This window comes from Nicotiana tabacum, chromosome 9 (genome assembly GCF_000715075.1).
Source record: "Nicotiana tabacum cultivar K326 chromosome 9, ASM71507v2, whole genome shotgun sequence".
In the NCBI taxonomy this organism is placed as follows: Eukaryota; Viridiplantae; Streptophyta; class Magnoliopsida; order Solanales; family Solanaceae; genus Nicotiana; species Nicotiana tabacum.
The window spans coordinates 103,737,511-103,764,794 of record NC_134088.1 but is presented as its reverse complement, the minus strand read 5'-3'; the positions used below and the strand labels follow the sequence as shown (position 1 = coordinate 103,764,794).

Here is a 27,284-nt window from a genome sequence, read left to right as displayed (position 1 = left end):
TAATTTTGTATTCTATTAAGACAGTTTCTACTCTTCAAAATAAAGAGCGATTAGCATTATCCTCACAAAAGAAAATCAAAAGGTCTTATAATTTCATTAGGTATAAAAAGCTTCGTACATTTTCACTTTCTAATATAATACAAAAAAAAAAAAAAAAAAGCCTTGGAGTCCTCTCGCCATTTACCTTTAACTTTTGGGTTGAGAAAAGAAAGGAGAAAAAAAAAGGCACAAAGGAGGAGTTTGGAAGTACCACTTATTAGCGGCTTTAAAGGAAAATTGAAAAGAAGAGAGCAGCACAAGGTAAATCTCCATATCAAGTTTAATATGATCACCTAAAAAGAAAATACTTAAACAATAATCTGCTATAAAAATTAAATTGTAACATTATGTTATAATTATATAACTTAAACTCGAAGGGAATATATATAATTCTATAGTTCCATTGCCTCATTTGGCAGCTAGATGAAAGCCTGAAAAATGATAGAGCATGCAATGAATTCGGTTGTCCAAAGTTGTAGAAATGACATCAAATAGCGTTTCAATTTAATTTTTCAGGATAAAACTATCCTGAATTATTTTGAAATTAAGATTTTTAGATTAAATTTTTAGAAGAAAATAAGTATTGACTAATCTCGAAATAGTATCCTTAAGTATGATTGTTTGTGCACCTACCCGAGAAAATTGTGTCAATATCGAGTAGTGCACTGGATTATTTGACACATTGTTTGTTTGCAAAACATAATGCACCGCAAATCAACTTATAAATATACTGTTGGCTTATTTTTTAACATATAGTGTTCGTTGCATAATCCCAAGAGAGTATTTCACAGCGTCGAGGTCGAAAAGGTTAAATACTCTATCATCTATGCATAAAATATTTCTACATTATATATGTTGTGTGTTTAACAAATATAAAATAAATAAAAAACTATTAATATATGATATATATACTATACAACAAATCCCAGACTTTCAGAGAGTGTCGAATTGCGTCGACATATGCCCAAAGAAAACAAATCATTTTCTTATCTACTCGGTCTTCAAAAATCAAAACCATATCAGTATATCATTCGAATATTCCTGGAGAAAACAGACACTAAACTGAAAATACTGATCAGGTCAAAGAAAACCACCAAATAACAGATAGGAAAGAAAGAGAAGAGAAAAAAAAAAATAGAAGGAAAGGAAGACAATATAAAAGAAGAAAAAGAAAAGGAGGAGGAATACACTTTAGAAAATTACATACAAATATGGGGAGTGTGTGTGTCCATGTTGGAATTATACGTATGGAAATTAAAAAAATGACTCTTGGTACTATAATTTATCACTGAAAATTAAAGAGTCGTCTGTAAATAGAATAATTTAGAGATCGTTATTCACTAACATATTGTATACGGTCAAAATAGATTTCGGTCTTTCTACGTTCGATCGAGTTCGAGTGGTAAGAAACCGGAGTAGGATTTTGGGAGTGAGCTCCGAAGACAGTACAAACGAGCCTCGAGTCCGAAGGCCGCTCGAGGAGTCGGCTCGATAATCTTATCGAGCCCGTGACCAAATCGATCCGCAAGACATTGCTTCGAGGTCGGAAATGCGCCACGACCATCCCGAAGGTCGAACTCAAGCCAAGACCGAAGGGCCGACCCAGTAACAAGTTCGAGCCAGTATCGAGCTCACAGACAAGAGTCGTTACAACTGCACCAAGAGAGAGAATCTTGACGGGAAATCGAGAAAAAAGACAAATCATCATGGGTCCTCCACTACATGCTTTATTTTATTATTTTATTATAAATAAAGTAATGACCCTCTATTATAAAAGGGGGTCCTTGTAATCTATGCATATACTAAATAGACCGGAAAAAAAGATCTTTTCTCATATACAAAGATATCTCCTTGTGCTTGTTTTACTTGATCTTACTCATTTTTTCTGTTCATCATTCCCATTCTCATAGTCAAGAATACTCGTATTGCTATCTTTGTATCAAAGGGTATCACGTATCCTTAGAACCATACATAAATTTAACGTTATCTGATTTTTCGGGTAAACATATGGCGCCCACTGTGGGGCTAAGGATAACAGTAATTGTTTGATATAAATCTGTAGTACACACCAGTTTACAACTTCAAATCAGCAATGGCTTTACCTATCGACCACGAAGCCGGCCTTCAAGATGAAACCAACAACTTGGCACCCGGGGGCGGAAGGCCACTTGACGATGGCACTGAGGCTCGAATCGTAGTACCCAAAATTCGAGCCGAAGTACCATTGGATGTCAATTCACAAATAGCTCTGGAGGCGAATCAGCGTTCCGAACCGAAAAAAAGCATTCAGGGCGGTACTCGATCCGTAGCCCGAGACACCCATAACGCGGGGGAAATCGGAGCCAGCTTACGTATGATCTTCGAGATGCTAGAAGTCCAACAAGTAGCGATAGCCCAGTTACAGAGCCAAACTCATATACAAAGCAGGCCGGATTCCAATCCGTTTCGAGAAATCACCCCTAGAACGGAGCCCGCCATAGTGAAATCAAACGAGCAAGAATCGGGGACCACTCTCAAAATTACTAAATTTCTCGAGGAACTCACAAAACGAGTCGAAGCCAACGACAAGAGAGTGGAAACATACAATGCCAGGGTCGATCAAATTTCGGGGGTTCCACCAATGATAAAAGGGCTTGATTCGAAAAAATTCATACAAAAGCCTTTTCCCCTCGAGTGCGGCCTCAAAACCAATCCCCAAAAAATTTTGTATGCCCGAAATTTCCAAATATAACGGTATGACCGATTCTAACGAACACGTCACCTCTTACACATGTGCCATCAAAGGCAACGATTTGGATGATGATGAGATCGAATCCGTATTGTTGAAAAAGTTCGGGGAGACACTCTCGAAGGGAGCAATGAACTGGTATCACAATTTACCGCTAAATACCATCGATTCTTTTGCCATGTTAGCAGATTCGTTCGTAAAGGCACATGCTGGTTCCATAAAGGTTGCAACAAGAAAATCAGACCTCTTCAAAGTAAAGCAAAAGGGTAATGAAATGCTAAGAGAATTCGTATCCCGATTTCAAATGGAACGCATGGAATTGCCACCGGTCACAGACGATTGGGCCGTACAAGCTTTCACTGAAGGGTTGAACGAGCTAAGTTCGACAACATCACGTCGGCTGAAACACAATTTGATCGAGTATTCAGCAATAACTTGGGCAGATATACACAACCGATATCAATCAAAAATTAGGGTCGAAGATGACCAGTTGGGAGCTCCGTATGGACCAGTGCATCAGAACAGGACACCTACTAAAAATCAAAGGGAGATCGACAGAGAACAAACCAATATCAACCGTACATCGCAGATCATATGAACAACGGTTCAGCACGTAATACAGTTCGGAACAATCGAAGGATTGATCGAAGGCAAAATTCTCTGGGACTTATGAGCAAGAGCGGCTTTGATAAATATGCCGATCCTATAGAAGCACCTCGATTATCAGAGTATAACTTCAGTGTTGGTGCATCCGCCATCATGTCGGCTATCGGATGCATCAAAGACACTAAATGGCATCGACCCATGTAGACTGATCCTGCACAAAGGAATCCCAATCAAATGTGCGAATATCATGGCACCCATGGCCACAAAACGGAAGATTGCAGGCAATTAAGAGAGGAAGTAGCCCGCTTATTTAACAAAGGGCACCTTCGGGAATTTCTGAGTGATAGGGCAAAAAATCATTTTAAAAACAGGGATTTCGGCAAGCAAAACGAGCAAGAAGAACCGCAACATGTCATTCACATGATCATCGGCGACGTCGATACCCCTCAGGGACCAGTGCCTAAATGCACTAAAACATCGATTGTGAGGAAAAAGCAATCTCGAATTCAAGATTACGCACCCATAAGGACTTTGTCCTTCGATGATGAAGATGCAGAAGGAGTCATCCAACCTCATAACGATGTGCTGGTAATATCCGTACTCATGAATAAAACTAAAATTAAGTGTGTGTTAATCGATCCAGGTAGCTCGGCCAACATCATCATATTGAAGGTCGTAGAACAGCTCGGCCTGCAGGACCATATCGTACCCGCAACTCTGGTTCTAAACGGATTCAATATGGTATGTGAAACCACCAAAGGCGAGATAATCCTACCAATAAACGTGGTCGGAACCATCCAGGAAACAAAGTTTCACGTGATCGAAGGCGATATGAGATACAATGCCCTTTTTGGAAGGCCATGGATCCACAACATGAGAGCTGTACCTTCGACCCTACACCAGGTCCTCCAATTCCCAACATCGAGAGGTGTCAAAACAGTGTACGGAGAACAACCGGCCGCAAAAGAAATGTTCGCTGTCGAGGAAGCAAAATCAATGTCCTCGCCTTCGCCGATAAAGGGATCGGGCTTAGAAGGAGAACGGGACACCAAATAGCAATCACAGATGTCGGCTTCGACCCAGCCAGATAACCATAAGATCGAAGAAGATGATGATAAAAGGGTCCCTCGATCTTTCATGATTCCCGATGACTCCGACGCCATCAAATCAACAATTGAGAAACTAGAGCAAGTCACACTAATCGAGCACTGGCTCGAGTGAAAGGTATACTTGGGAACGGGGTTGAGACCCGAACTCAGGAAGAAACTCGTTCAATTTCTTATCAATAACATTGATTGTTTTGCCTGGTCCCATTTAGATATAACAAGGATCCCACCGGACATAATGACACATCGGCTAAGCTTGGACCCTAGGTTCAGATCGGTGAAGCAAAAAAGAAGACCCCAGTTCGAGGAAAAGCACGCATTCACAAAGGACGAGGTAACCAAACTTCTCAAGATAGGGTCCATTCGGGAGGTGAAATATCCCGAATGGTTAGCCAATGTAGTTGTAGTGCCTAAAAAATGGAACAAACTTAGAATGTGTATGGACTATAAGGATTTGAACTAATAATGCCCCAAAGATTCCTTTCCGCTGCCCAACATCGATCGCATGATCGATGCCACGGCTGGGAACGAGATCCTCACTTTTCTCGATGCCTATTCCGGGTATAATCAAATCCAAATGAACCCGGAGGACCAGGAAAAGACTTCATTTGTCACCAAATATGGAACATATTGTTATAATGTGATGCCTTTCGGGCTAAAAAAGGCTACTTACCAATGCCTAGTAAATAAAATGTTCGAAGAATAAATAGGTAAATCAATGGAAGTTTATATTGATGACATGCTAGTTAAGTCCATGTGCGTAGAGGACCATTTGACCCATTTGCAGGAAACGTTCGAGATTTTGAGGAAATACAACATGAAGCTCAACCCCGAAAAATGTGCTTTTGGGGTCGGTTCGGGCAAGTTCCTCGACTTCATGGTGTCAAATCGGGGAATCGAGATTAACCCCGATAAAATTAAGGCCATCGAAGACATCACCATCGTGGACAGCATGAAAGCTGTCCAAAGGCTAACGGGACGGATTGCAGCCTTAGGCTGATTCATTTCGAGATCATCAGATCGAAGTTACAAATTTTTCTCTCTACTCAAAAAGAAGAACGATTTCGCTTGGACCCTGGAATGCCAACAAGCATTAGAGGAACTGAAACGATATCTATCGGGCCCACCACTACTTCACACTCCAAAAACAGACAAAAAACTTTGCTTGTACTTGGCAGTATCGGAAATCACCGTAAGCGGTGTCCTAGTTTGAGAAGAGCAAGGTACGCAATTTTTCCTTTATTATATAAGTCGGACCTTAGGGGAAGCGAAAACTAGATATCCGCACCTAGAAAAATTGGCACTTGCACTGATAAGCGCCTCTAGAAAGTTAAGACCGTACTTTCAATTGACCACTTACCCGCTTCGTAATATTTGGCACAAGCCCGAACTATCAGGCCGATTGGACAAATGGGCCATCGAACTCAATGGGTACGATATCGAATATCAACCCCGTACGACCATCAAGTCTCAAATTTTAGCAGACTTCGTGGCCGATTTCATGCCAACCCTCGTACCCGAAGTCAAAAAAGAACTCCTGTTGAAATCGAGTACATCATCGGGGGTATGGATCCTTTTTGCGGACGGGGCTTCGAACGTGAAGGTGTCCGGGCTAGGCATAGTTTTGAAACCACCCACGGGTAACACTATTAGGCAATCTATTAAAACTACCAGGTTGACTAACAACGAGGCCGAGTATGAAGCCATGATTGCAGGTCTCGAGCTAGCTAAAAACTTGGGAGCAGAAGTCATTGAAGCTAATTGTGACTCTTTGCTGGTGGTGAGTCAAGTAAACAAAACCTTCTAAGTTCGAGAAGGTAGAATGCAAAGGTATTTAGACAAACTGCTTGTCACTTTGCACCATTTCAAACAATGGACTTTACGGCATGTTCCACGAGAACAAAATAATGAGGCCGATGCACTTGCGAATTTTTGATCGTCGGTCGAGGTAGATGACTTGAGCTCGGGGACTATCGTTCAACTTTCAAGATCGGTAATCGAAGAAGGTCACGCCGAGATAAATTCTACAAGCTTAACCTGGGATTGGAGAAATAAGTATATTAAATACTTAAAGAGCGTAAAGCTCCCATCGGACCCTAAAGATTCTAGGGCCCTACGGACTAAAGCTGCTCGATTCACATTGGCTTCGGATGGAATGCTATATCGAAGAACATTCGATGGACCGTTGGCAGTATGCTTGGGTCCGGGAGATACCGATTACATCCTGCGGGAAGTGCATGAGGGCACTTGTGGGAATCACTCTGGTGCCGATACATTAGTTCGAAAAATAATCAGAGCAGGGTATTATTGGATCGATATGGGTAAAGATGCGAAGGAATTTGTTCGTAAATCTGACAAATGTCAAAGGTTTGTATCAATGATCCATCAACCCGGAGAGCAACTTCACTCAGTCCTATCCCTATGGCCGTTCATGAAATGGGGAATGGATATCGTCGGCCCTCTGCCATCGATCCCAGGTAAAGCCAAATTCATTTTATTTATGACCGACTATTTTTCTAAATGGGTTGAAGCGCAGGCGTTCGAGAAGATAAGAGAGGAAGAAGTTATAGATTTTATTTGGTATCATATCGTATACCGATTCGGGATACCCGCCGAAATAGTATGTGATAATAAAAAATAATTCGTTGGCAGCAAAGTAACAAAATTCTTCGAAGATCACAAAATAAGAAAGAAACTATCAACACCATACCACCCCAGTGGGAACGGACAGGCCGAGTCAACAAAACTATCATTCAAAACCTAAAGAAGAGGTTGAACAACACTAAAGGAAAATGGAGATAAATCCTGCCCGAAGTCCTTTGGGCATATCGGACAACGTCAAAATCCAGTATGGGGGCGACCCTATTCTCCTTAGTATATGGGTCTGTAGCATTGATACCAGTTAAAGTCGATGAACCCAGCACCATATTTCGATTCATGATGGAAGAATCAAATAGCGAGGCTACGAATACCAGCCTCAAATTATCAGACGAAAGACGAGAAGCTGCTCTCGTCCAATTGGCCGCCCAAAAGCAGCGAATCAAAAGATATTATAATCGAAGAACCAAGCTCCGCCATTTCAAGCCCGGGGACTTAGTGTTAAGAAAAGTCACCATCAATACCCAAAATCCGAACGAAGGAAAACTAGGACCAAATTAGGAAGGACCATATCAGGTTCTCAAGAACGTCGGAAAAGGATCGTATAAGCTCGACATTATAAACGGCAAATAACTATCAAGCAGTTGGAATGTGTCACATCTAAAATGATACTACTGCTAAGGTACTACCCTTCCATATTCATTTACATTTCAAAACTGACCCATGCAGAAGTACGAACAAGAGCTAAGATGGATCCTTCGCTTGAAAGCACGCGTTGCACTCTTTTTCCCTTAGACCGGTTTTATCCCAAATGGGTTTTTCGGTAAGGTTTTTAATTAGGCAACCAATGATCGTGCTAGACTTACAATAATATCTGAGGCCTTTGTACAATCGACCTCGAATACTGGGGGGAGGGGCATTAGGCCCTCAAATATATCAAGTTCTGATGCAAGAAAGTTATTTCGCAGCAACGGGGTTCCAATAGGAAAAGTTGTAAGAGCCAAAATGGTCAAAACGAACCATGCTCATGTAGTTGGCCCGAACCCAGACGCGAAACATGAACACATGTATAATGACTTGCAAAGAAAGTCCTCCTCTTTACCGATATCTTATATCCAAGAAAAATTCCTCTATTTGGAGATTTATTATGCAATCAGAATTAAGATAAACTCGATTACTAAGCCTACAGGCTACTTTTATTACAAGTTCGAGCAAGCACTCACTCGACCATTACGCCTACGGGCTATATTACTTCGAGTTCGAATCATTCACTCGACGACTAAGCCTATGGGCTACTATTATTACGAGTTCGAGCAAGCACTCACTCGACTATTACGTCTACGGGCTACATTACTTCGAGTTCAAATCATTCACTCGACGACTAAGCCTATGGGCTACTATTATTATGAGTACGAGCAAGCACTCACTCGACCATTATGCCTACGAGCTATATTTCTTCGAGTTCGAATCAATCACTCGACAACTAAGCCTATAGGCTACTATTATTATGAGTTCGAGCAGGCACTCACTCGACCATTACGCCTACAGGCTACATTACTTCGAGTTCGAATCATTCACTCGACAACTAAGCCTATGGGCTACTATTATTACGAGTTCGAGCAAGCACTCACTCGACCATTACGCCTACGGGCTACATTACTTCAAGTTCGAATCAATCACTCGACAACTAAGACTACGTGCTACCTTCATTTCGAGTTTGAGCAAGCACTCACTCGACCTTTATGCCTACATGCTACATTACTTTGAGTTCGAATCATTCACTCGACGACTAAGCCTATGGGCTACTATTTTTACGAGTTTGAGTAAGCACTCACTCGATCATTATGCCTACGGGCTACATTACTTCGAGTTCGAATCAATCACTCGACAACTAAGCGTATGGGCTACCTTCATTTTGAGTTGGATCAGGCACTCACTCGACCATTATGCCTACATGCTACATTACTTCGAGTTCGAATCATTCACTCGACGACTAAGCCTATGGGCTACTATTATTACAAGTTCGAGCAAGCAATCACTCAACCATTACGCCTACGGGCTACATTACTTCGAGTTTGAATCAATCACTCAACAACTAATCCTACGGGCTACCTTCATTTCGAGTTCAAGCAGGCACTCACTCGATCATTACGCCTACGGGCTACATTACTTCGAGTTCGAATCATTCACTCAACTACTAAGCCTACGGGCTACTTTTATTTCGAGTTCGAGCAAGCACTCACTGGACCATTACTCCTACGGGCTATATTTTTTTGAGTTCGAATCATTGACTCAACTAGTAAGCCTAAGGACTATGTCACTTTGAGTCTGAAAAAACAATCAATCATAGAGACTACGAAGTCCAAATTTGATTAAATTATTAAGTTCCTTGTGAAAACATTTGTAAGGCACGTATAAAAGTCTTCACGAAATAGAAGCAAGTCGGCCAAGTTGTCTATATACAAAATTGTCTACATAATTGATTACAAATGTAAAAAATTAAGAACTAAGCTTCCTGGTCATCCTCAGGGGTGTTTGCTTCTCTGTCAGGCTCTTCCCCGTCTTCGGATCCGCTCTTGCTACCATCATCATCGCCATAAGAAGCCAAGGCTTTAGCTTCGAGCTCTTTAGCCTTTTTTATCTCTTCAGTAAGGTCGAAACCTCGAGCGTGTATATCCTCGAGGGTCTCCCTCTGAGACCTATATTTAGCAAGTTCGGCAACCCAATGAGCTCGAGTGTCGGCAGTATCCGTGGCCTCTCGTGCCTCCATATGAGCAGCCTCGGCATCAGCCTGATACACGATATTAGACTTATCCGCCATGAATTTTGATGACTCAACCTCCGCCTTGGCCTCAGCAAGCCGTGCTTCAAGCTCCTCGATCCTCTTAGCTTGAGCCGAACCCTTTTGCTTAACGCTTCGAAGCTGAACATCGACCGATAATAATTTGGTCAAAATGGTTTCTTTTTCCGCAGCCACGCGGTCGATAGTCTCCTTCCACCGATTACATTCAGCTTTGATTTGATCAACTTCTTCCCGAAGTAACCCGATCTTTTCAATCTTTTGCTGCAACTGAGATAATGAAGGGTTAACTTCCACAGTTGAGTCAAACCCATACTTTAACAGAACGAGGCTTACCTGCTTATCGAGTTCGACCTCTTCTTCACGAACCTTAGCCAAATCCGCTTGGAGGTCCTTTATAGCCTCGTCCTTTTGGCTGCAAAGAAGCCGCATGGCGTCTCTCTCCCCCGAGACCTTCTGAAGCTCGACCTCACAATGGCTAAGGTCGACTCGAAACCTACTAATGGCCTGCACAGTAGGGAAAGAACATAAGTCAAGTTTGAAAAAGAACAAAGAAACCAAGTATAGTAAAATTATTGCCCGAGTAATGAAACGTTGGGCCTCCTCTAGTAGAAGAGAAGCGTCACCAATATCGGAAGCATCATCGACTCCAGTAAAGCAATCCTGAAAAGGGTCCCCTACACTAAAGCATCCGCCCATATTGGGGGTCTTCAATTCTCGAGCTTCCTTTAACACCTCCTCAGAAAAGGTTGGAAGGGAAGGCGAATGACCCACTGTCATAGCCCCAAGCGAATCACTCGGGGTGCTCCGATCAAGACTCGGGATTCCAGGACCGACCCCGACCGGTACATCCGCCATCGGCTTAGGAGCTTTGGTGACCTCGATAGCTTTCGCAGATCGGAGCACCAAAGCCGAGGCATCGTCTTCTTCTTTTTCTTCTTCTCTCAGTCGTTGGACCGAGTTAATCGGAAGAGCAATTGCCTTCCTCCTCACCCTTCAAGTTTTGGGCTTGGGGTCCTCTAACCGAGAGGCGGCTTTTCGCTTCTTATCTTTCCCCGGTTTCGGGACTAGGGACTTGGTTCCTTCTTCACCGCTCGAAGGCCTCAAAGCGGCATCCTTGGTTACACCTGCATGAAAGGAAATCGGTAACAAATGGAGCACAAAGAACACTTCGAAGGAAATGAGAAGTAAAACCTTACCATGATTCTTGGCCTCCCATCTACCTTTTGCCAAATCACGCCAAGCGCGTTTGGCATAAGAGGAAGTCGAGGCTAACTTCCGAACCCAATCCTCGAGATCGGGTACCGCTTGTGGCATCCAAGGGGCAGCTGTATATCGGAGAAAGACATCATAAAAAATCGGAAAAAGATACGAAAAGCAACGTCTTTTGAGAACCACTTACAGTCAAAATTCCATTCCTCGGGGAATGGCATCTTCTCTTCCGGAATAAGGTCACGGGTCCTCACCCGAATATAACGGCCCATCCAACCCCGATCCTTGTCTTCGTCGGTGCTCGACATCAAAGACTTCGATGCTCGACAATGAAGTCTAATTAATCCTCGAAAGATTTGAGGCCGATACAATCGTATGAGGTGATTCAGGGAAAAATCCAGCCCCCGGCTTTGATGGAGAAAAAGCGAAGTAGGATTACTATACGCCATAGAGAGGGATGAATTAGACTGAGGGTGAACTGATATCTTTTGCAAAAATCAATGATTACCGGGTCGACGGGACCCAACGTGAAGGGATAAGTGTAAACACTTTAAAACATCTCCACATGGGTGATGACGCTCTCTTCGGGGGATGGAATTTGTAACACAACCTCGAAACCCCAGTTGCAGTCTTTCCTAACGGCCTCGAGATGATCCTCCGTTATAGAGCACATGTACATCGACACGTGCTCACATCAACTCGGAATAGATGAAGGATTCTCGACCTTAAAATCAATCTTCAGAGTACACGGGCCGGGAACATAGTCATGGATGGACGGCTCCACCGGTGCCTTATCGCCGGACGGCCGTGAAGAAGAAGCTTTCTCCTTCTGAGGTACAGTTTTCGATGTTTTGGCCATTGATATGAGAGGAAGAAAGGCAAAGGAAAGTGAAAAATTTACGGCACCAAAACTCTGGTGTAGATGGCTCTGCAAGCGAAGAAATAGAGAGAAAAAATAAGAAAGTTTGGAAGAGTGAAGGCGTAAAAATGGTAAATGTTAGATAGAAGGGTTATTTATAGGCTCGCATCATGACGGTTCAATAACAGAGGTGGCCGACCGCCATCTGACAAGCATTAAATACCTTGAAAGACTAAATCGATGGGACAATTATCACATACGTCATAATCGATCCCTGTTAAAACGTCAACTTATAACCCGATCGAACTGTCAAAAATCATATCGATTCTCACCGCATCCTTCATGAGAATCGAGGGGACTATCTGTATACGGTCAAAATAGATTTTGACCATCCTACGTTTGATCGAGTTCGAGTGACAAGAAACCGGAGTAGAATTTTGGGAGTGAGCTCCGAAGACAGTACAAACGAGCCTCGAGTCCGAAAGCTGCTCTAGGAATGGCTCGATAATCTTATCGAGTCCGTGACCAAATCGATCCGTAAGGCATTGCTTCGAGGCCGGAAATGCGCCACGACTATCCCGAAAGTCGAATTCAAGCCAAGACCAAAGGGCCGACCCAGTAACAAGTTCGATCCAGTATCGAGCTCACAGACAAGAGCCGTTACAACCGCACCAAGAGAGAGAATCTTGTCGGGAATTGAGGAAGAGATAAATCATCATGGGTCTTCCACTACATACTTTATTTTATTATTTTGTTATAAATAAAGTAATGACCCTCTATTATAAAAGGGGGTACTTGTAATCTATGCATATACTGAATAGACTGAAAAAAAAGATCTTTTCTCATACAAAGATATCTCCTTGTGCTTGTTTTACTTGATCTTACTCATTCTTTCTGTTCATCATTCCTATTCTCATAGTCAAGAATACTCGTATTGCTATCTTTGTATCAAAGGGTATCACGTATCCTTAGAACCATACATAAATTTAACGTTATCTGATTTTTTGGGTAAACAGTAATAATTAATTTAACACGCCACGACATTAATTATTTGATTGCAACGTGGAAAAGAGGGGAACTTGCTTTCGGGACAGATCGAAGCCTTGTGCCTGCAATTTGCCAAAACTAAATGGTTCGCTAACTAAAAAGTATATTGTATGGGTCAAAATATGTCTTTGGAATATTTAAGCCAAGATAATACTGAGGGAAAAGTTTTCAAGTCGTCGCTTGTCGAGATGGCCCAAGAAACAGCGAAATCTGTGGTCGAAGAGTCAACGAGAGCCGCAGACAAGGTATCAACAATGGTCGAGGTCGAGTACCGTTGACAGAGCTGTAACGGCTAGTTTTTAAGATAGAATATTAAAGAGAATATTCTGGTGGATATTCTCTGCACTTGTACTATTATGATTTTTTAGAAACATATCCCATATAAATAGGAAAAGATAAAATGAGAGGGGGCATGTGATATTCATTTGTAATTGTAAAGAACACAGTTTGACAAAAAGATTCGACTCTCACTTGCTAAGAAACAAATATCACCTTTCACTGAGATTCTTGTTCATATTTTTTCATCAGATCTGAGAATAACTAGAATATTCTAAGATTTGTCTATCACTCATTGTCAGAAGAAAGATCCACTTATTCCATCCTTTATTGGGTGAATCATTCCTCATATTTACTTAAATGTCATTTATTGATGTTCATTATTATTGAATGTTATATTATTGCTCCTATTTTTTAGAACATTTATTATATGATATTGCCACTGTCCGACCAGATCCACACGATATTTATTGCTTCTTTAAAAAGTCACATCTAAGGATATTATTGTTAGTTAAGATTAACCTTTATTCATAGAAATTTAATTATTTGAACGAAGATCTAAACAGATAATTGACATATTATATATATATATATATATATATATATATATATATATAAATTATTATTTTTAGGAACGGCTAAAAATACATATTTCTCAAGAAATTAAACCTCTTATCTCCATTAATGCATTGTGTTCCTAGTGTGCCTGATCCTAAACGAGCGAATAAGAAAATAAAATCTGGTGAGAAAAAGATAGATAAATGTAAACATGAAGTCTGAGCACAAGTGAAGACACAACGATCAACTACTCATTTTCAGATGAAATTTTCCAACAAAATTCACCTGCACAGTATTAGTAGGCGTTTGGACATAAATATTTTTTTTTATAAAAAAAAGTAGTATTTGGAGTTAAGTTGAAAAATAGTATTTGGAATTTGAAATTATGTTTGGACATGCAATTCACTTGAAAAAATATTATAATTTTGTGAGTGAGAAAAAAAGAATTGAATTTTTTGAAAAAGTGGTCAAAAACACTTTTGGGTTTTTGAAAAACTCATTTTTAAAAAATTTTCAAAAATTTATAAAATTTCATGGACAAACACATTTTTGAAAATAAAAGAATATTTTTGTATGGTCAAACAGGTCCTTAGTAGTTTCCAAGGTTCTAATTTTGAAGTTGCAATTTTCGCAAACTTATGATTTAGAAATGAAAAGGAATTTAGAATGAAGTAAGCAAGCTTGAAGAAAATAAGGCTGTCTAAGGAACTTCACACACAATTAAAGAGACTACTAGCCTGTTTGATCAAGCTTTTATAATCAACTTATTTTGAAAAGTGCTTTTTTTAATAGTGCTAATTAAAAAAAATATTTTTAGTGAAAAGCAAGTTATATTTGGTTAAGTAATTTGAAAAGTACTTCTAAGCACATCTTTTTCTTCTAATTAATTTTGACGAGAAACTATATAATTTTTTTTTTTTTTGCTTTTCAAAAATTACTTCAGCTTTTAGTCAAAACCATTTTTTTTCTTCTAAAACTTGGCACACCAAAACTTTGAGGAAAAAAATGCACCTTTTTTAAATAAAATTATTTTTGGTCTCGGAAAAGCTTGGCCAGTCTATACACAGAAGCTCAAGCATTCATCTTCCATCCACAATTCCACATATGTCTTAATTAAGCGAGAGCCAAAGACGTTTTTCGAAATACTATCTTGAGCAAGTCACTGGATTACTAGCGATGTTCATTTGCACTATAATTTCCAAATTGTTTGTAGGTATAATCAAGAAAACTGAAAAATTGTGCCAAATCAAATATCAAACCAAATCGATTTCATCATCCGATTTATTCTCGGGTCAATATTATATTTTAGAAGATTAATAATATTTAATTTGATTTGATATTAAACAAAAAACTTAAAAGTTCCTAAAAGATATTTATAATTACATCTTTTTTCATAATTAAATGGCTGACAACTCTACTCGTGTTCTCTTTTCTTGATATTCTACTGATTTAATTTTGTGCAAGTCTTTACGCATTCTTGTCACCTTGTGGAAGTTTCCGTGTGTTTATACATTTGGCCCTGATTGAAACATGGCGCAGGTTTTTTCTTTGTTTTATTATACTATACTCTCCTTTCTATTAGAGTCCAAATAGCATGCACAGCCATAAAATGAGTCAAATTTGGTAGACTTTCAGCCACTAGCTAACGCAAGGTATCAATGGACACCAACATTTCAATGCCAATTCATAAGCACCAGTTTACTATTGCACTGTTTCATTTTACCTACTATTGGAGATGCTAATAGACTAGAGGCCCTTCCTTCTTTTGTGATTGTGAATTAAATGGATAAAAGAATGAAATCAAAAAAATAATTCAACTAATAGCTCGAAACCAATAAGAACGAGAAACAAAAATTAAAAGTCAGAGTCTTATGTCTGAGTTTTCTGACAATTCTTGATAAACTTATTGAATTTATCTCCAGAAGTAGCGAAGCCAAATGTATTCAAGGTCAGTCGTATAACTGAGTATTTTCTTAATGTATATACATTATATATTAACACTTATTTGCTTTTTCGTGGACTTACTTTTTTAATATTTTGACCTGAAAATCCTGGTTTGCCACTGGTCCTAAGATGGTACCATACTGCAACATCAAGGTCGATAGGAAAATAGTTGACCTTAAACAGGCATGTAATGTGCAAACATATAAAGATTTTAAATCTAATAGGTAAACATTATTCTAAATTTTGAGGTGGTCTTAAATCTTAATTAATCACCTCCCTAACTTTCATCTATAGTATAATATGTTGTATACAATAATCTCGAACTTCTAGCGCAAGAAATCCATGAATTTAAGCCAAGGCAAGGCTATCTTGGTAGCACTAGCAGTAGCCGTATCAGCTTGCTTTGCACAGCTAGAACTAGAAGACGACGTCGTTACAGCACCAGCACTTTCGGCATTTGACTTCTTTGGGCACAAAAAGAAATTCCTTGAACCTAATCCCATCAGCTTCTCCTCTCTGTTCAAACCTGGATCCCACCATTCAAAGAAATGAAAATACTAATTAGTTTTGTTATCCAATCAAAAGCAGTAGAATTACTGTTCAGATTTACACACATTCAATCAAACGGCTCTTACTCACTTTCTAAGCTAAACTGCGAGTAATGAAGATCGTAATCGGTAGGATTGCCGGAGGTAAGTACCGGCCGCCGTCCTTCCTTCGTGTACTGTCGGATAGCGGCGGCGATAAGGTCCTCAACCGTCGATTCGAGCGATATTAAAACATGCACAGCACCGAGACTCCTCTGAATCGTTACATTTAACAGTAACTTCGTCAACTTCAGCCGGTCCTTCACTTCCGGCGAGGTTCCGGCGGCAAGTCTACCGGCGGAGAGCAAATCCGGTACTGTTCGTGGCCTTCGCAGCAACTGCGTTGTGCTCTCCGAGCTCTGTCCGTGAAACGACATTGATTTCTCCGATAACTTTCCTTTTCGATTCTTCTCGTCAGTACCTTTCCGGTGATTTCTCGGAGAAGGCATTATCGTATCGTTTGAATATATCGTACTATATATTTATACGTAAGTATAGATTTTTTTGTTGATTTTGTTTTTTGGTTAACCGAGGCGGCGGTAGAGGAAGAATCTGGGGCTAGGGAAGCCGAGAGCAGGCACAGAGAGGTGGCTCTCAGTTTCCCGGTGAACGGCGGCGAACATAACCAGAGTGGTCGAAGCGTAATTTAGATGAACTAGAGGGGCTAATATGAAAATAAGTTAAACTAACATTGACGAAAAGAATGAAGAAAATGGAGGGGAGGTACACTCCTATTTATATGGGGGATTTTTGTGGATGAAGATAAGAAGCTGCATTATAGAAAGCCCTTTGATCCTTCCATTATTAGGTGAACCTATAACCGGTAATTACAGTTCATAAGGACAAAAGAATTTTCTTTAAAAGAAAACAAATATCACCGGTGATAACAAGTTATCGGTTCCTTTTGATTAATTTTACGCCTCAAAAAGTTTATGCTCAATTCTGACTTGTTTGGCTGTCAGTTTTTCTAATGTCATCTCCATGTTTCTAATTAAATTAAAATAATAATAATAATAATAATAATAATAATAATAATAATAATAATCACATTTTTTAAAAAGACAGAAGTTCATAGCATGGTTTCATTCTTCTAATTTTCGATCTCAACTGGAATATCAACTTTTATTTTCTTCAGATACAGATTATACTATTAGAAACTAGATAAAAGATATAGTGATAGATTACACTTTTTGATAATTAAAAAATGTTTAAACTATCTATACTAGCCTTAATGAAAAGTCGTTTGCCTTCTTTACCCTCTTATAATGGAGTTCACATTGAATAAAATAGTCATTTAATTATTCTTCCTAATATTTATGAATAATCATTTAATTATTCTTCTGATATTTAGAAATTCAAAATCAACATATTAAATTTTTTCTTATTTGAACTATCTAATATACCATATTTGCAAAAGAAAAGTAACAATATATAACACAAGAAAATCACGTTTTTAGGATTTCGAGTCTTTTTCTTTGTTATTAGATTCATTCGAAACAAATCCTAAAACCTCACAAAGAAAAACTTCACGGCTACCTTGTGTAAAGCACACAACATAATTTTGACTATTTGCATTATTGCATACTTGTTGAGGTTAAGCATTCGTTCTTTCTACTCTATTTTTTATTACGTTAATTAATTCGTTATGTTTTTGTTGTTTCTTTGGTGTTGATTTACATATGTATCTTTAGTGGGGATCTGAATCGTTTGGCTTATAGCAAGCACATTTATGTGAATCTTTCTTCCTATTTTTGTATACCCGTAAAACAGTACAGTTGAATTGTATGTGGTTTCTAGACAAGTGAACTAATTTGATCCTAAAATATTGCAATAATGGAAGAAATGTATAATACTTAGCCTTGAAATGTAGATGAAACATCAGAGGTGACAGTTCCGGGAACAAGGTTTCCGGGCACAGCAATGATGAGATCAAAGAGCAAGAAAATAAGATTGTATTAAGCTTTATATAGAATATAGTATAAGTTTTGCGAGAAAATTCGTCCCCTTACAATGATAACTGAGCTCACTATTTATAGCTATGTTTAGGGAAGGAGATCCTAGGATCGTATCTTCCTTTAATGTCAATTATGAGGGTCATTGATGAAGACGTAACGGTGAATATAAATGCTAAATTCTCTGTAATAGATCGTTGCCCTTAATGCTACAAAATATTCCCTATTAAATGCTACCGGACGCAGAGCATGTATCACACCTTTATGAACGTTATCTTTTTTTGTGGCAAGAGGAATGGTTGTGTTCGGTCTTCGGCCATCCCTGTCTTGGGTTCCACGTGTCCTCCTTTTAGACGACCACGTGTCATATCATATTTCACTCTATACAGATAGTCCCTTTGCTTTCCGGTGACATAATTTTGTGTTACCGGGAAGTTGGTAGAAATACTTTTTTGTCGGGAATTACTATAACTCCCTATGAAGGTTCCTGACAGTTGATTAGACGCACGTCTCTCAGTATTGAATACCCCGAACACGCGTCATCCCATGATTCAGCACAACTTTTGCCGATTATCGAGGTAATCATGGCCATGAATTTAGCCGCTAAAATTTTACTTTTATGCATTATTCTTTTCCTTTGCGTTTCATAATTTGTCGAGCTCTTGATTTGCATCTTTGTTTTCCATCCCTTCTCTAATTCTTTTCAAACACAAAACCTTTTCCTTCTTCTTATTCAATGGCTTCTTTCTCCAAGCATGTTGGTTCTTCAAAGAACAAGAATAAAGTCGAGGACTCTGCTCCTCCAACAGTTGGTTTCATCATCCCAAGAAAATTCGGTACCTCAAAGGACCTTGAAGAGAAATTTTCTACTACTAACCCTCGTACATGGGCTATTAGTAGGTACCCTTCTTCCATTCGTCCTGCCAGTATTCCTGCTGTGAAGGAAGACTGCCGCTGCCATGAGTTGGTTATCATTGCTCCTGATCTATCGGAATGAGTGACCCTTCCCAAGGAAGATTTTACATACTTTTACAAGTATAATTTTACTTTGGGTGTGTTTTATTTGAGTGAAGAGCATGATTCTGTGATTGCGGAGTTTTGCCTTCACTACCAAGTGTGTTTGGCACAAGTAAGTCCTTCAGTGTGGAGGACGGTCACATGTCTTCAATGCTTGTGCCAGAAAACTGGAGAGGAACTAACCTTAGCTCATATGATGAATCTCTATTCTCCCAAAATCTTTCGCGGGAGACTGATAAACATCTGCAAGCGTGGCCACCATGCTTTGCTGTCTAGCATGGACGATGACAACGACTATGGATGGATGGAATGGTTCGTTGCAGTCGCCACCAATGACATCATTCCGACAACGGCTTCATTCTTTCCAGTCGCTTGGAACCGCACTCGTAAGCTTTTTGTCTAGTATTTCTTTTTACTAGATATTCTTTTATGGCCGTATCAACTCTTCACCCTTCGCACGTTTCAGCAATTCGATGGATCCCACCGGTGGTGGAAGGTTTGGACCGGTGGGTTCAGAAGATCTTGGACTTCACGATGCACGAAACTCGTTTGTGGAAAGAACTGGACCTTAAATACGGGTAGAAGGCCAAATATTATGGTAATTTTAATTTGCCTTATTTCCATTTTTTGTATATAAAGAACTTGGTTGAACCCTCCTGACTTGTTCACGAAATTAGGTCTACCTGCGGGCTCTGTTGCTGTCCCCGATGAGGACGTTTTGGTTGATCTTGCTAACGGCAGCGAGGTTGCTTCAGGAAACACTTACTCAAACAGGTATCTCTGGGCCTGTTTCGGGCACAAACACTTCTTTACGGAGTCCCCAACAGTGAATAAGCAACTAAAGAGAAGACGTTCCTCCGCGGTCGGGGAGAAGAATAAGAGGGCAAAGACTGATGCCCCGAGCCATCTCTGGTGGCGATGACAACTGGTCCTCCTTCCGGGCCGGTCATAGACACGGTGATGATTGATGATGAAGAAGAAGCTAGTGATAAGGGAGCTTCTCTACATAGAAGGCGACGATTCTCATCATCTCAACAGGATGCTCGATCTGTTGAGATAGTTACACCAACTGAAGACGATGTTTTGGCACTTTGGGGAGAATATGATTTGGTAGAAAATGCCAACTCTCATTTTCGGGCCCCAATTGTTGTATCCGATGCTGCGGGGCTGAGTACTGATTCCTTGCCATCTTTGGTTGGCGAGCATCCAACAGCTAGCATTTGCATTTGTTGCAGCTAGTTCTCATTCTTCAACTCTATCAGCTTCATCTCCACCTTTACCAACACTAGCAACTGCTACATCACTTCCATATTCATCCACTCTTCCACCAACAATTGCTACATCACCTACATCGGCCGCATCTGACCATGAAGAAAAATGTTCCTCTTCCACAGTCCCCAGTTCATGGGAATTTGGGGCAAAATTATGTTGTCCCTTCTGAAGATACACAAAGGAGAAGGAACGTTACTCTTTCGGTCTCTACCGGATGCAACTTGCTATCCCGACCGATGAAGCTTGCTAATTATCTGAAGCCCTTGGCTTCAGAAAAAGACTGCAAAAAAATTCAGGCACTCTCGAGAGAGTGTTTGTGGAACAATGTCATGCATAACGCCGCAACGGTACGTTCTTTTCTTTCTTCATTACTTTTTTTACTTTTGTATGAATGTATTCTAAGTTTTACTTCTTCTTGTTTTATAGGCCAACTTTCTTGCTTCTAAGGGCATTCAAAGGTTTATTCGTGAGATGGAAGAACTTACATCTGAACGGAATCGGCTTTTGGTGGAACGAGACCAAACTGCTCTCCACCTCTCGGAACTGGAAACCAAAGCTTCTGAGGTCGTTGTTTTGGAGGCTTATTTGCAGCAAAGCGAGCAAGAAGTGGTAACCCTTAGCCAAGAAATTGGTCCTATGAGGGTTAGATTTGATGAAGCTAAGGCTAAAAGGGCTGAAGTCCAGGACGTCGTTCTTGCTGCAACCGAGCACGAGGCTACTACTGCCGAAAATATGACTAACTTAGAAGCAACTCCAAACTCGAAGAGCTTGCTGTTGTGGGGGAGAAACACGCCCAGATAGAATAGAAGTACAAGAAAACTATCGAGCATAATAGGCTCTTTAGTTCAACTATCTGCGACCTTGACGTCAGCCTCAAATCTATTAGGTCCGCCCGGGAAAACATTTCTGCCAAGGTTACCCAAATTAAAGAAGAACTTAAGCGCCAAAGAACTTCCCTCGTTGCTGAAAAAACTTATGACATGTACAACATGAGGAAAAAAACCTTGTAGGAGGCCAAAACTGGTATCATCGACTTTGATGCCGAATCTGCTAAGGCCCGAGAGCTTGAGTTAGCTGCTAAAAATGGACTCCCCACGCAGTCTGATGCTCCTGGTTCTTCTGGTTCCGGTTTAGAGTTTTCGGAAACTGAAGAGGGATTGGAAGGTGATGATGCTGAAGACCAAACTGGGGAAAACGTCGAGCCATCGATGGACCCACCTACTTCTCCCGGGAGTGCGGATACTTCTCTTCCTCATGGTTCTGGAGGCGCTGTATTTTATCTTTTCTTTTCTTTTTCCTATTTTGAACTTTTACCGTTTTGTCACGTTCTTGTAAATAAAGACACATTTTTTGCTCAAGTATCGTTTGAGTCTTACTTTCATTTGAATATCCATGCAAGTCTTTAATCTTTGTAATTGCTCAAGAGTTCAACGCACGTTTCCCTGTTCGCGCTTTACTATGTGTAGTTTTGAATGTGTTTTCTTCGAAGCATTTTGGTTCCGAGCATTATCCCTTTTACGTGAGGGTTTCTATAAGTATTTGCGCAAGTTTACATTTTGCGTCCTTTTCTTATGTGACTTCGGGTGTATTTTTCCCCGAAGGCATTTTTTATTCCGGGCATAGATTCTTCCGGAACCAACCCTTTAACGTGAGGGTTTTTATAAGTATTTGCGCAAGTTTATTTTTTGCATCCTTTTCATATGTAGCTTCGAGTGTATTGTTTCCCGAAGGCATTTTTGATTCCGGGCATAGATTCTTCCGGAACCAACCCTTTAACATGAGAGTTTTTTATAAGAGAGGGTCCTCTTATGTTCATGGTGCTCTTGAAGAGAATGTCTCTTGTTCATTACGGCACTAACATTTGAAGTACTTATTTAACTTTCAAATGACAAAGTTTATTCATCGTTCAGACAAGAAACAAGATAAAAATAAAAGGATTTCATTTTATTCTTTGTATTTTCAAAAAATACATAAGTATTTGCTATGCTGAAAAGAAATTGCCATTACTTGTGGCCAACTTGTACAACTTGTTTCTACGGGGCTGGCTGCGCAGTCTCCAGTCCCGATGATGCGTTTAGTGTCCGGAATTTTGTTCCTCGATTGACATGGCAGTCGTTGTTGCCGTATTCTCGTATCATTCCACCCAGTGTTCGAATGCGAAGAGTGCGAATTGGAACACTGAAGTCTGTATCTTCAAAGATTCCACTAATAAATTGCTAGATAATCCTCAACTTGGTAACACAACTTTACTTCCCCTCAGGAATTTATGCTATCGAGCGAACAAATATCTAACAACCCTCTAGTGGTTTGTGCTCGTGAACAGTTGTGTAACCTTTGTTCGATAGAAAACTTAACTTCCCTGTGGGAATTTGCTATCGAACCAAAGATTATTTAACCGTCCCCGAGTGTAAGCTTGCTTGTTTGACTTGCTACCAAAGGTTTTATTGCCGATGTCTTCGTAGTATGCTCTCTGTTGCTGCCTCAATAAAAACCTTGTCAGAAAAACCCAATTGGGACAAAAATCGGACGAAGAAAAAAAGAGTGCAGCACATACTTTTCGCTTGAATGATGTTCATGAGCAATAATATCTTTTGGGGTGTGCCATATTTCAGTTGCTAGGCAACTTGTCTCCATTCTAGTTCTCCAACTCGTATGATCCTTTCCCAGTGATAGCTGAAATCCGGTAGGGACCTTCCCACGTTGGACCTAGCTTCCCCGCGTTGAGCTCCCGGGTATTTTGGATTACTTTCCTCAGAACCAAATCTCCTACTTTGAAATAACGAAAGTTGGCTCTTCGATTATAATATCGCTCCACTTTGCTTTTGAGCTACCATTCTTACATGCGCCAAATCCTTGCGTTCCTCGAGCAGTTCCAAGTTGATTAACATCGCTTCATTGTTAGATTCTTCATCTGCCCGAAAATATCTCAAAGTGGGTTCACCTACTTCCACCGGGATTAGGGCTTCAACACTGTACACAAGGGAAAAAGGAGTTTCTCCTGTACTTGATTTGGCCGTTGTTTGGTAGGCCCATAGAACCCTAGGCAATTCTTCGGGCCATTTGCCTTTTGTCGCTTCTAACATTTTTTTGAGGTTTTGAATAATCACTTAGTTTGTTGACTCTGCTTGACCGTTTGCTCTCGGATGATAAGAGGAAGATGTGATCCTCTTTATCTTCAAATCTTCGAGGAACTTTGTAACTTTTGCACCGATAAAATGTGGCCCATCGTCACATGCTATTTCTTTTGGTATTCTGAATCTGCAAATTATATTTTTCCATAGGAAATTGACCACTTAACATTCTTCGATCTTTTGATAAGGACATACCTCTACCCATTTAGAAAAATAGTCAGTCAAAATTAAAAGAAACCTTACCTTTCTGGTAGCCGATGAAAGCGGTCTAACGATGTCCATCCCCCATTTCATGAACGACTATGGGGATGAAACCAAATGTAAGGGTTCTGTCGGTTGGTGTACTATTGGTGCATGGCGTTGGCACTTATCACATTTTCGTACGAAGTCTTTGGCGTCTTGTTCCATGCGAGGCCAGTAATATCCCGCCTGTACCAACTTCAGCACCAAAAAATCTACGCCCGAGTGATTGCCGCATATCCCTTCATGGACTTCGCTCATGACATAATTAGCTTCTGACGTTCCTAAGCATCGGGCCAGCAGGCTTTGGAAGGATTTTCTTATATAATTGGCCACTCTTGAAGCTATAACGTGCAGCTCTGGCGCGTAACGCCCGTGATACTTTGGGGTCTTCGGGCAACTTCCCGTGCTCAAGATAGTTGATTATTTCATCTCTCCAGTCCCAAACCAGACTAGTCGAATTTACCTTATAATAGCCATCTGTATCTAGGACTGAGCTTATCAGTTGTACTACTATCCCAGATTCTGATTCCTTTATTTCCGTCGATGATCCTAGGTTTGCTAATGCACCCACTTCTACGTTATACTCCCTCGGGATGTGAGTAATTAACCACTCCTAGAATCGGACCAAAAGAGCCTAGACCTTTACCACGTATTGTTGCGTACGTTCTTCTTTAGTATCAAAGATCTCACTGACCTGATTTACCACCAGCTGCCAGTCACATTTAATTTTGATATCCTCGAAATCGAGTCCCCAGGCCAATTCAAGCCCTGCAATTAAAGCTTCATACTCTGCTTCATTGTTAGTTAAAGGGATCGTTCTTATGGCTTGCTTTAGGGTTTTCCCCGAAGGCGTGATTAAGACTATTCCGAGTCCATACCCTTTTACGTTGGAAGCTCCATCTGTAAGTAAGGTTCAGACCCACGATGTCGATTCCGACACCATTAAAGCCTCCTTGGTTGCCAGAGGCAGTAGTCCCAGACTGAAATCGGCCACGAAGTCAGCCAAGACTTGCGACTTATTTGTAGTCCTTGGTTTATATTCTATGTCTAACTCACTCATTTTGATTTGTCCAATCTGCCAGAGAGCTCAGGTTTATGGAGGATGTTCCGCAAAGGGAAAGTAGTCACCAAAACTATCGGGAAACATTGGAAGTAGAGCCTCAGCTTCCGAGCGGTGACTACAAGAGCTAAGGCTAGTTTTTCCAAATGTGGGTAGCGAGTTTCTGCTCCCGTTAAAATTTTGCTAACATAATAAATGGGAAATTGCGTACCTTCGTCCTCCCGGACTAAAACCGCACTTACCGCAACTTCTGAAACCACGAGGTAGACTAGCAATGTTTCACCTTCTTTTGGTTTTGAGAGCAATTGAGGGCTCGATAAGTACTTATTCATATCCCTCAGAGCCTGCTGGCATTCCGGTGTCTATTCGAAATTCTTCTTTCTTTTGAGTAGTGTGAAGAATCCATGATATTTTTTCGATGATCGGGAAATTAACCTGCTCAAAGCTGCTAATCTACCTGTGAGCCTTTGGACTTCCTTTACGTTCGACAATTGATCCAGGATATCTTATACTGCCTTGATTTTGTCGAGGTTTACCTTAATTCCCCTTTGTGAGACCAAAAATCCCAGAAACTTACCAGAACTGACCCCGAACACGCACTTCTCGGGATTAAGTTTCATGTTATGCTTCCCTTGGATGTCGAATGTTTCTTGCAAATGCTTAAGATGGTCACATGCATTCAAAGACTTAACATGCATATCATCTATATAAATTTCCATAGTCTTTCCTATTTGCTTTTCGAACATCTTATTTGCGAGCTGTTGATAAGTGCCTCCGATATTTTTTAACCCGAAAGGCATTACATTGTAATAATATGTACCGAAATTCGTTATAAACGAAGTTTTTTCCTGATCTTCCGGGTTCATATTGATTTGGTTGTACCCTGAATAAGCATCGAGGAAACTCATCAACTCGTGCCCGGCCAAGGCATCAGACATTTGATATTTAGCAGTGAGAATGAGTCTTTTAGGCATGCCTTATTAAGGTCTTTATAGTCTACACACATGTGAAATTTATTGTTCTTCTTACAAACTACTACTACATTGGCTAGCCAGATCGGATATCTTAACTCCCGGACTGAACCGATTTTAAGAAAGTGCGTTACCTCTTCTTTGACGAATTTATTCATGGCCTCGGCAATAAGGCGTTTCTTCTGCCTTACCAGAGGTACGTTGGGATTAAAATTCAGTTTATGCACGGCTATTTCCGTCGGGATACCTGTCATATCCTCGTGCGACCATGCAAAATAATTAGCATTAAATTTAAGGAATTCAATAAAACCAGACCTGAGCTCCGGGTGCAATCCTGTCCCTAGATGGAATTTTCTTTCTAGGAATTCCTCGAAAAATGAACTTGCTCCTATTCCTCCACCGTGGAATTCGTTGCGTCCATCTCTTCTGGAACTTGGAAATATCTTGGCACCTGATATTGTTCTGATGGCTCTGTCTCCGGGCTAACTCCTTCTAGCTCAGGAATATGTGTCGGTTTATGTAATTTCTATGTCGTGCGTTCCTTCCCTTTGTTATTGGAAACTGAGATTGCATTCATTTCCCTTGCTGCCGGTTGATCATCTCTTATCTGCTTGATTCCTTCGGGCCTTGAAAACTTCAGCAATTGGTGATATATTGAGGGTACAACTTTCATCTCGTGTAACCATGGCCTTTCTAGGATGATGTTGTATCCCATGTCACCATCTACTACTTCGAATATAGTTGTTTTCATTACTCTATTCAGTGTTCGTGAGCAGCAAAATCTCTCCCCGGGTCGTCACGCTCGCAAGGTTGAATCCGGCGATGAGCTTTGTTGCTGGAATAATGCTTTCGGTAAGTTTAGCTTGCTCCAAGACTCTCCATTGTATGATATTAGCCGAACTTCCTAGATCCACTAGAACAAATTTAATCTTAAAATCTAACACATTTAAAGAAATTACAGATGCGTCGTTGTATGGTAACAAAAATCCGTATGCGTCCTCCTCCGTAAAAGTGATATCGTCTTCCCGAAGTCTTTTACTATGAGTTATTGATACTTTCATCTTTTTTGCTACCGAAAAGGTGACCCTGTTAATCTCATTCCCCCCGAAAATCATATTGATCGTTTGGCGTGGGGGGTCTTCTCCTGCTTTCGAAGGTTCCACGTTGTCTATGTTACGACCATAATTGTTCTTAGCTCGATCACTCAAGAATTCTTTGAGGTGGCCATTCTTCAATAGTGTAGCCACTTCTTCCCGGAGGTGCCGACAGTTCCCTGTC

General features: G+C 40.5%; 1 protein-coding gene across 1 annotated transcript; it reads right to left on the bottom strand.

Moving 5' to 3' along the window:
- Nucleotides 1–15,931: 15,931 nt before the first annotated feature.
- LOC107789908 (uncharacterized) lies at nt 15,932–17,084 on the bottom strand. Its single transcript, XM_016611786.2, has 2 exons — nt 16,413–17,084; nt 15,932–16,299 (listed from the first exon to the last, which is right to left on the bottom strand). Exons 1-2 carry the CDS (start codon nt 16,807–16,809, stop codon nt 16,100–16,102), a joined length of 597 nt encoding a protein of 198 aa, XP_016467272.1. The 5' UTR covers nt 16,810–17,084; the 3' UTR covers nt 15,932–16,099.
- Nucleotides 17,085–27,284: the final 10,200 nt, after the last annotated feature.